Source organism: Acanthopagrus latus, chromosome 11 (genome assembly GCF_904848185.1).
Source record: "Acanthopagrus latus isolate v.2019 chromosome 11, fAcaLat1.1, whole genome shotgun sequence".
NCBI lineage: Eukaryota > Metazoa > Chordata > Actinopteri > Spariformes > Sparidae > Acanthopagrus > Acanthopagrus latus.
The window spans coordinates 28,122,431-28,132,508 of NC_051049.1; the positions used below are offsets into that span (position 1 = coordinate 28,122,431).

Consider the following 10,078-nt stretch of genomic DNA (forward strand, 5'->3'; position numbering starts at 1 on the left):
TCCTCCAGCAGTTGTGATCAATTCAACAAACATCTGTAATTTCCCTGTTTGGTCTGAATATCTTAAATGCCTGACATCATCCACCAATTCACAAGAATGTCTGAACATATTCATATGTGTGTTGTTACGTCCCTTTTTGCTTTCCAGCTCTTGTCGAGGGTCCCAGCCACCAGGTCAGGAACGACTGCTCTAAACGTGACAAAGAAAACTCACCTGACAGGTCACGTTTCATTTTAATGGACGTTTAATTGAATGAAAGGTGAATGCACATGGTACAAGTACAAGTAGAGGAAATCATTAACCCCACATGCAAAATACAACACAGACAAAAATAAACATTCATTAAACAATTCAATGAACAAATAGTGCCTTTGATCCGGTGTTACTGGAAGATGACAGTGTTCCCAGCTCTCTCACTGTCTCTAGAAAAGTCATACTCATATTTCAAGTGGAAGATACAGCAATAACGTAACTGACGGGGAGTGCACGCCGCTAAATGTGTGTTCACACTGTGGACTGTATGTACATATTTCCTTGGTGTCGTGCTTGACTGCCCTTGCATGTTGTTTTGACAGTTAGAGGCAGGGACATGTCATGACGAGGTGGACTGAGATAGCGACATAAAAAAACCCCTCCTGTCACATGACTTCTTAGCTGTTCTGCAGACATGAGATTCGACATATCATATCGATAACAAGAAGCTGTCCCTGCTGTAACTTTCTGCGCAGGACCAACGATGAAAGCAGGGAGGGGGGGTTTTTCAAACAGCTGCTCTGGTCTCAGTGGGTTCAACAGTCCGAGCAGAAGCCCACAGTCCTCGGCTGCTTGAGATCAGGAAAGACGAGACAGACAGGAGAGATTTTTTTTTTTTTTTTCAGGTGCTCCTCGTGCCCAGCGCAGGAGTGATGCTGGTCGTTAGGGCACTGCTGCCGCTGCTGTTAGGTTTCTTCTTTAAAAGGGTTTCCACCTCCTCCTCATCACTGAACGAGGTCTTCCCGTATCGGTCCTTCCACCAGGCCCGGTACTGGAAGGGGAGTGCAGGGGGAGAGTCATAGTGAGTCAGATGAATGAATTACAGAATCAGAGATAGAGGAGGGAATTGAGGGAAAATGAAGTTTCAGTTTGAAACCCCAGCACAAGTCCCAACACATATTTTCAGATGTCTGAAATCTAACTTTGCAAAGCCAAGCACCAAGATATGGACGCCCGCTCTACGCAGAGATTGACCAGTCTTGTAAGTGGTCTGAATTTCTCTCTCAGACGTTTTATTCTTCAAGCTCATCCATTAAGCCTTTGTCACTTCTCCTGTGTGCAAACATGTGTGACACTTTTGCCTTTGAATGTGGATGATAAGAACAAGTTCCTTTTTTAACATACCCTGCGATGAAGAGCTTATATTCAAACGTTTGTCGTCCCCAGGCAGCATTAGGAAGTCTGTTAATGGTTGTTGGTAACTTTGACAGTCAAAATAAATTCCACTCAAAGTGTCTGACATCACAGACCTCCACAGAGATAAACTTTTGGTTCAGGAGGAAAATCATTTTTGTTTAACTAGAAACAGTTGCTATATTACTCTCGACAAATCCCCCAGACTTCATTTGAAACAGTAATATTATCATCTCGTTGATGAAGGTTCTCAGTCATCCAGGTCATGGTAAAGCCAGGTGCCGTGTGGTAGGCAACTGGACTTGTTTCAGTATCTTGAAGACGTTTCACCTCTCATCCAAGAGGCTTCTTCAGTTCTAACTAACTGGAAGGTAGTTGGCAGGTTTTTAAACTCTGTGTGGGAGTGTCCTTACTGAGTCATTAAGGACAGGTGGTTAATTTTATCATCATAAAATATACTTTATCCAAGTATCACCAAAACTTTGGCTTTCAACAGTTCCAGCAACCACTATCTCTGGAGAAGAGTAAGAGTGAGAGGAAAACTGCATGTAGAGCCACGATATTTTCATATCTGACATGGCGAGCTAAGAGTTTCTTCTGACCTTACCAGAGTTAGCGATTGTTTGAAAGAGGGAAAATGCTAACCAAGCTGGTTTTATTGTGTTTCTGTCGAATCCTTTGGAGCTGTTAGTCATTTACACGCCAAAATATTCAAACATACTGTCGGATCCGGGTGTTAACATACCAGAATTCCCCTTTAAAAGCCCCTTCCTGCGATGATATGTACGTGTGCACCAGGCTGCGTCAGCGATGATCCTGAAAGCTAAATGGTAACGGCACATGCCACATATTGCAACCCTCTTCTTGTCTCCACTCCCTCGGCCTCTTCACCGTTAACTCTGATGTTATGTTACTCTTTTAGCAGCTACAGCAACAGAAGAAGAGCGATACCAGGTCTGTGTCGTCCTACACAGTGATACTGAAATCATAACTGGATGTTGTCTTCCACCTGCACTGACGTCATTGGTCCAGCTGTGTGTCCAATATGTGTTTCTACAGAAGCCCAGGACGGCCATGCTTTCAATTATTTTTGAATGCCGTTATCGTAATGTAACAAAGTTCATTGTCTGGTGATGACAAGCTAATTTATCTCCTTACTGTAAGAAAACAAAAGGGACAAAACAACTTCATTAGATCCTTGAGAGTGGGCCCACACATACAAACATGTCTCTGTGGGAAAGGCAAAGCAAACTATATGTTTTGGTTTTTGTTTTGTTTTTTGCCATTTGTTATAAGAATATTTTGGTTAATTATTGTAAAGGATGGACGTACATTCAGTGGTCAACATGTGTGGTGCTGGTTCAGGGGGCCACAACCTCAAAAGGTCTAATGAAAAAAAAAAAAACTGCAAGCACAACTGTTCTTGGCTTCCATAGGTTTTTTGTGCTCCTTGTAATAGACAGTTTGAATCCCACGGAATGGGGAAAAGCTTTGACATAATGACAATTTAACGATCTTTAATTCACTTCAGATCAGTGTGGTGTCACTCACTTCTGTCAGCTCTGTGTTTTCAAACTCCTCCAGCTGGCGCAGGAAGCCCAGATTGGGTCCAGCACACGGCCGAGCCGCCCGCACCGCCGCCAGAGAGTCCACCCAGCCGTGCCCCGTCACCGTCATGATGTAAGCCACCACCAGAGTCACGCTGCGGGACACTCCTGCAACACTGGGAGTGCAGAGCATCACAGTATGATGCGAGCTGATCACCACATATTCAGATTCTCTAATTTAGTGTACAAAGAAGTGAAACCCCTTTTTTTCCTAAAGCTGTGGTTAAATGATGATTCTGCAAGTTAGATATGTGAAAAGATGAAAGCTGATGAGATTTATGATGAAAGCATGAACCAAACCGTGATGTGGCTGAAAATGAAAATTGGGTTAATAAAATATGAAGACCCCCCAGATGAGCCGAATGCTCATTATTACAGACAGGAATCAGCCAAACCTGAAAATGTATGCTCCTGCCTTTCAACATCCTCACATGCAAATTACACCAGTTTCAGTTGCTCTCATGTACAGGATATTATGCCCTAATGTCAAAGATGCGTTGAACTTGCGATTTGTAAGAATAGCTGGAGAGCAAGACTCAGTGAATAATCCAGTTCATATAAGAGGAGTATTTTGTTTGGAAAAATAAGAACGACAATTTATATGTGTTACTTTAAGAGTAAGTACACTAATACAGGAAAAAAAAATAACTGTAAGTCTTTTTTTTTCACTCACCAGTGGACGAGGCAGCCCTCTCCTTTCAGTCGGGACTCGTGGATGAACATGATGCTGTCTCTGAAGTACTGAGTCCTGGTAAATTTCAACACACTGAATTAAAATGCAAATCATGACAGATACTTGAAAAAGATACATCTAACCACCAACTATGAAATATATTACTATTTTTGACATAATATCATGGCAGTTTGTGAAGGTTTGTGTAAAATGACATGAATTAAAAAAAATATATATTTTTCTGACTGTCAGTATTTTCTGTACCACGTTTCTTTGGCTGAATGAAACACCACATTCATGAACCATAATTCAGGATGTGAATCTAGTCTGTAGTTGGGTTTAAGCAACAACAGCACTTTGGTTAATGTTAAGGAAAGGATATTTTCTGTTTGTGAAGCAAAATGCAAAATTGAAAGGACAGGATTCGCTCTGGTTAATGTTCCAGAAAAATCTTGATTTTGGTTATATGTGGAAATTATTTCCATTTTTAACTCATACTGAGTGTGGCGTTAAAATGTGATACTTTGTGCACATTTACCAGAATCTGAAACATTAATGGGGCTCTTTGTATCAATTTGTATCAGTACACATGTACAGTACTAATCACTTTCTATACTGTCCATATGTGAGCAGATTGTAATGTGACATATACAATGAGAACTTCCCCGTCTCTCTCAGTTGCCTTTACAAGTCTGTGGGCTATTTGTTTTAATTGTTTAAAGCTGCTAGACTGTGGATTTCTTTGTGAAGGACTAAGGTTGGATTTTCCACATCAGTCCAGAGGATGCGACTTTATGTACATTCTTGAGCGCCTGTCTTCACTGAAATTATTCCAGGTATTTACAGCTTTTTTGAATGGTTAATCTCTAAAAGTTAGACTCTCGTCAGAGAGTATATATATATATATATATATATATATATATATATATATATATATATATATATATATATATATATATATATATATATATATATATATATATATATATATATATATACAGTAAGTACTCACAGGTTCTGCTTGGAGTGGTCTGCTGCAGATATACACAGGTACGTCATGTCCTAGAGGGTGAAGGAGGGAGTATTTTTTGCATATGAATACGTTGAATTAATTAATGTACAGCAGTTAACAGAGTGTCATAAGATCTTTCATCCTGTCAGGTCATCTGGGTCTAAACCACTTCCTGTTTCTCGGCAGATGGGACGGCCCCTGAAACCTTGCCCCTCTGACCCTGCCGGTGTGGCAGGTCATAACATAACGAAGTTCGCGTGAGTGTGTGTGTATGTATTTGTGTGTGCGTTTCTATACTGTGCACCTGGCAGCTGATGGTACATGCAGTGGACAGAAACTACCCCGTCCCGTTATGACTGCACGGCTGCAAAAACCCCTGAGCCCTCTGGGACACGCTGAGCTCTGGAAGCGCTCCAGACAGGTTCGCTCGCACACACCAACCACAGACGAACTGCTCCCGCACACACACTTCAACGCCAACACTAACCGTACACATCGAAGGAGCCTGTGTCGTTCACATCATTGAAATTGTAATTGTTGACAGAAAAAAGTCACGTCAAACAAATACTGAGAAGTCTTTTTATATCTTTGCACGATCGCTCTTAAAACTCCTCATGGCCATGACTCAGTGATTTGTAATAGACACCACTGACTGACAGGAAACATGCATAGACTCCCAGTCTGCATACAAACTGTAGATAAGTCCTGAAAAAGGCTCCAATTTTGTTCTGTAAATCTAAACTTGTCATTTTATCCTGCAGTATGTTAATTAGAGCCACATTCTGAACAGTAAATGTCACATCAGACCTCTGAGATTTGGTGGTTGCAAATTCTACCTTCCTCTCTCAGGATGCATCGTGCTGTCTTCCAAGAAATCTATCAGTCAACAGTTTGACTGTTAGGTATGCAAATAAACCATCCCATCTGGCCATTTGGGCTAAAAAAACCTGAGTCATCATTAACGCCACAGAACTCAGAAAGAAGCATCATCTGCATCACATCATCCTGCGATTAGGATCAAACATTTGTGCAGCAGCTGGGATGAATGAGCCGCTGGGTGAAGGGAAGTCAGACATAAAATCAGGCCCAAAACCTTTTTAAAAGTTTTGGTGGTTGACCAGTTTTGGTAGCGATACTGTAACACACAAGTTGCTGTTTCTCTTCAGCGTTCGATGAAACATACAATGATGGAGAAAGTGTAGAGAAATGTCTGAGCACTTTTCGTGATCGCTTTCAACAAGAAAAGATGAAAGTTGTGAAAGTGGACTCTGAAGATCAAGATTTTCAAAAACAAGCGGAACGTACTCGGAGACGGCGAATTTCACTTGAATAAAATGGCGATTAAACTCCAATTTATATGGATTATTCATTATCACTCTGAAAGGATAATAAACTTTAATTCTCCAGTAACAGATTTTGCAGTGAGAAGGTATATTCTTACATCTGATACCAAATGGAAATCAGTGAGAGCAATTTTCTACTTTCAACCTACCAGGTTTTCACGGCAGAATCACCTCTTTCTCTCCTTCTCACACTCACTTGCTCATGTACACCCGAAAAAACACCTTTTGCCTCCCTTTCATACACAAATTGACACGTCTAAATGCAGCCACGAAAAGCCAGAAACCTTTTTTTGAATGTAGTTCCACTTTCAATACTTTATGGACTTCAAGCTGAGCTGAGCTAAAATCATCTTGTGGGAAAAGTATCTTCTGGTGAGCGGGCCTGCATCTGCATCACAGCTGCATCTGCACACACGTTTTCAGATACTGCATGATATAGAAGCATCACGGTCAACCAGAAGGCTGCTAACTTGGTAAAACCTGGGTGAATTCCAGGTGAAGACAAAAGGAATTTCTATAAGAACATCTGACTTTCACACCGACTGAAGTGGTCTGTTTCAAAAGCCTTTGATAAAAATCTGTCTGACTTTGGTGAAAAGGATATTACTTTACACCCCTTTATCCTTTCAAGACGAAATTACACTGACCTCATGACCCTCAGATAGAGATAGTTGAGGGTTAAACCCTCACAGAATAACTAAATTATAGCTGAAATTATTAGCTGATTATTCAATTGGATAGAAAATTATAGGTTTAAATAAATGATCGCTTGTTTAAGTTTTCTAGTACAACATGCTGAAAAGTAAAAGTGTAAAAGTGATTCCAGCTTCTCAAGGACACTGAGGGGGGAAGCAACAGTAGTGAATTCAGGGAAAGTTGTGTACTTGGTGGGTGGTTTAATGTTGGAGGGTCACAAGAGGGTCACACAGGTCAACATAAGACAGCTCACCTCCAGGATGGGTGCAGCTGTGTCATGGATGGACAGGATGTGGGTGATGTTGTGCTGCGCCAACAGCTCATTGTCTCGTGCATCTGCGGATCACAAAGAAAATCAAGAAATCTAATATTTCTTTCCATCAAATCACAAATCACCCCATATGAGGGCTAACCTAAATTAAGCATTTTCTGCCCAACAACAGCCCCCCTTCTCTGAAGTCTCCCAAGCAAATGTGGTCTTATGGCTTAAAAGTGTTGCTCTTGTTTTGAACTGAAAGAAAAACCGGAAAACCAATGTTTCTAAAAGAGTGCAGCAGCTTGGGCCAAAAGCAAGAAACAGTAATTGTTTTAATCAAATTCTGTTCTTTAAAAGGAAGCCAAATGTTTTCTACCTTGGACAGATGTGTCTTCAGCACTTTTTTCTCATGCTTTGCAAGTGTGACAAAGATGAGTCTGCAGCCACTGAACCCTCCTGACACCTTAAACAATTAAACAAACCCCAATTTCACAATTTGTATAAAAAACTGCTTAAAATATAAATATAAATTATATATATATAAATATAAATTATATATCTTTATACACGTGTGTGTGTGTGTGTGTGTGTGTACATATAAATCAAATATACTTGCAGAGGAAACACAATCTGTTTAGGCAGGTGTACTGTAAGCCAGTGACTTGAAGGTCATAAACTGAAATGATTCTTGAGTGTGTCTGTCATGAAGAAAATATTTTTATGGGGTGTCAAGCGACAGACACATTGTTACATGTGGTACCACAGAGTGTCGTTCTGTTGAGCATAGACCAGTGAAACTGCCCTACAAAGACAATGTGCTCTCACTAGAAATACATATTTGGTCAAATTGGAGTTCAGACAGGAATCTAAATGATTTGGCCATAAAGATGTATTATTTCTGTTAAAAATGAATGTGAAATTAGCAAGATACAAAACGATTTACACCGACACTGAAAAACACTAGCCAGGTAAACCAAGAGAGCTACAACAAGCTAATGTTAGCAGGTGGGATATCTTCAGCTAAAGGTAAAAGTAAAGCCAGACTTCTGAAATACACATTTCGATAAACTGACCCTTGGTAATTCAGTTTCATTCAAACAACAAATTGCATTCATAGGTAAATTTAACTGTGTGGGCCAACAACAAAAAGCTGAGCTAAGGCTGCATATTCAGTCCAAACTGAATTAAGATGGAATTCTGCTTTACCATACACCATGTATGATTTCTTTATGTAAATAGCCATTTTTGATGAAAAAGTCAGTTTAATAACAGACTACAGGAGTAGTTACATTCAATAAAAATGTTAAATACAAGCCCATGATAAATATAAACAGTGTCAGATTTCCTATTTTGCAGTGATTCCCTGAACATGTCATGGTAACAAAAAAAGATCCATATTTTTTTAAACTTGTTCCTGTATCGTCACCTATTCATGTATGCACACAAAAAAAACAGCCTAATCATTGCATCCGCTGTTTTGTGGAAAGATGTGCAGTAGGCCTGAAGTACACACCAGGGACACCCCCACACAGCGGGGCATCCCCTCCCACACCAACCCTCATGTGGCCTTCCTCTAGCTGCTGACAGAAAGCTAAATACCAACCCCCACATGCTCACAGAGAGGCAAAAAACATACTGTAATAGTGTTTTTTTTTTTACACCAAAATACACTACCTCAATCATCCTGCTGTGCACTGTGACCTCTCCACTCTATAGAAACTGAGCGCAGTGTAGCATCTCACCACATGCACACCCATTTGAGGAACTGAAACATACTCTGTTACATTATCCTGAAAATAAATCAATTCAAATGGCAACAAGCAGGACATCTTACCTTTAATATTCCCTAGATAAAGATCAGGCAGGACCTAAAGAGTAGTCAAAAGAAGGACGCAGAGATTGAGAATATACAACAAGGTAAGTACAATTTGTTTAATTGTGGAGATTTGATACTGTACCTTGTTTATTCCGTTACCCATGTCAGCAAATAATCTAAAAAAAAAAAATCAACTTCATGAAACAAAATTTTTTTCACCAGGTTTATAAAGCTGCTCAAGCTGTTTAGCTCCAGTCGAATCCTCTCCCCAGGAAGACAGTCAGGTCACTGGCTGTTACTTCGTCAAACCACCCTAATGACTTCTTTCTGTGACCCTGGATATCATAAAGCCTTCAGCGTGTACGCAGCTCATGTGCTGAGTGCCACTAGATTGAGAATATGCTGCTTGGGATGATGTAATGTGACCTTAACAGTGGAACACCCTGCTTGGATATTTATATTTAGACCAAGTGTGGGTCATGGGACCATGGATAGGCACATACCATGCAGACAAAGATGGTTTAGGGCCAGAGGGCAGAGGAGAACAGATCCAGCAGTGAATGACGCCTGACTATCACTATCTGCTGAGACGTTACACCGTACAAGGAGCTCCTCTGAAAAAGGCTCAATTTAGATTATATTCCCAAATTTTAAGACAAATTGCAATATTATTGTTATTAATATTTTTAATGAGCTTCATAGTTTGACTGAACAGTTTGTGTTTTTTGACATTAAAGATCTTTGGTGTTTTTCATTCTGTCTGTGCTCCTCTCGGTTGGTTTGAAGTGGGCGGGAAGAGGTTGGAAATAAAGTGATGTCACTGTGATTCTGTGAACCAATCAGAATTTCGCAATATTTGAAATTCAATATTTCAATATCAAAACAGAATTACAGTTATGGGGGTGTTTACTTGAGGCGCAAGGCCATAGTCGATCAAATCTAGTCAAACACAATCATGATGAAGCAGATAGCTGGGTTTTTGAGCAATACACTGATATTACTAAATAATCTAATGTGTTTTTTGTTTTTGTTTCATATTTTGATAATATATGTTATATCAAAAATATATATATATATTTTGTTGAGAAATACTTACATTGAGATCATGTTCAGGGGAATTAAGGAGCACAGCCTGAAATTCAGTCACTGTCTAGTAAACTGTTGTTTCTAAATTAACTGAATTTAATGTTGATCAGTAAGTGACAGCTTTGAAAGGTCAGGGGATCAGCAAAGTGAGCAGGATTCACCTCAGGGGACCATGAATATCTGAACCAAATGTCAAAATAATC

At 40.0% G+C, this 10,078-nt stretch overlaps 1 protein-coding gene across 1 annotated transcript; it reads right to left on the minus strand.

The window, feature by feature from the left end:
- Window positions 1-226: 226 nt before the first annotated feature.
- Window positions 227-9,188, minus strand: LOC119028033 (dual specificity protein phosphatase 22-B-like). Its single transcript, XM_037113521.1, has 7 exons — window positions 8,932-9,188; window positions 8,808-8,841; window positions 6,971-7,053; window positions 4,679-4,728; window positions 3,667-3,741; window positions 2,938-3,109; window positions 227-1,024 (listed from the first exon to the last, which is right to left on the minus strand). The coding sequence occupies exons 1-7, from the start codon at window positions 8,950-8,952 to the stop codon at window positions 875-877; spliced, it is 585 nt and encodes a 194-aa protein (XP_036969416.1). The 5' UTR covers window positions 8,953-9,188; the 3' UTR covers window positions 227-874.
- Between the last annotated feature and the right edge of the window lie 890 nt (window positions 9,189-10,078).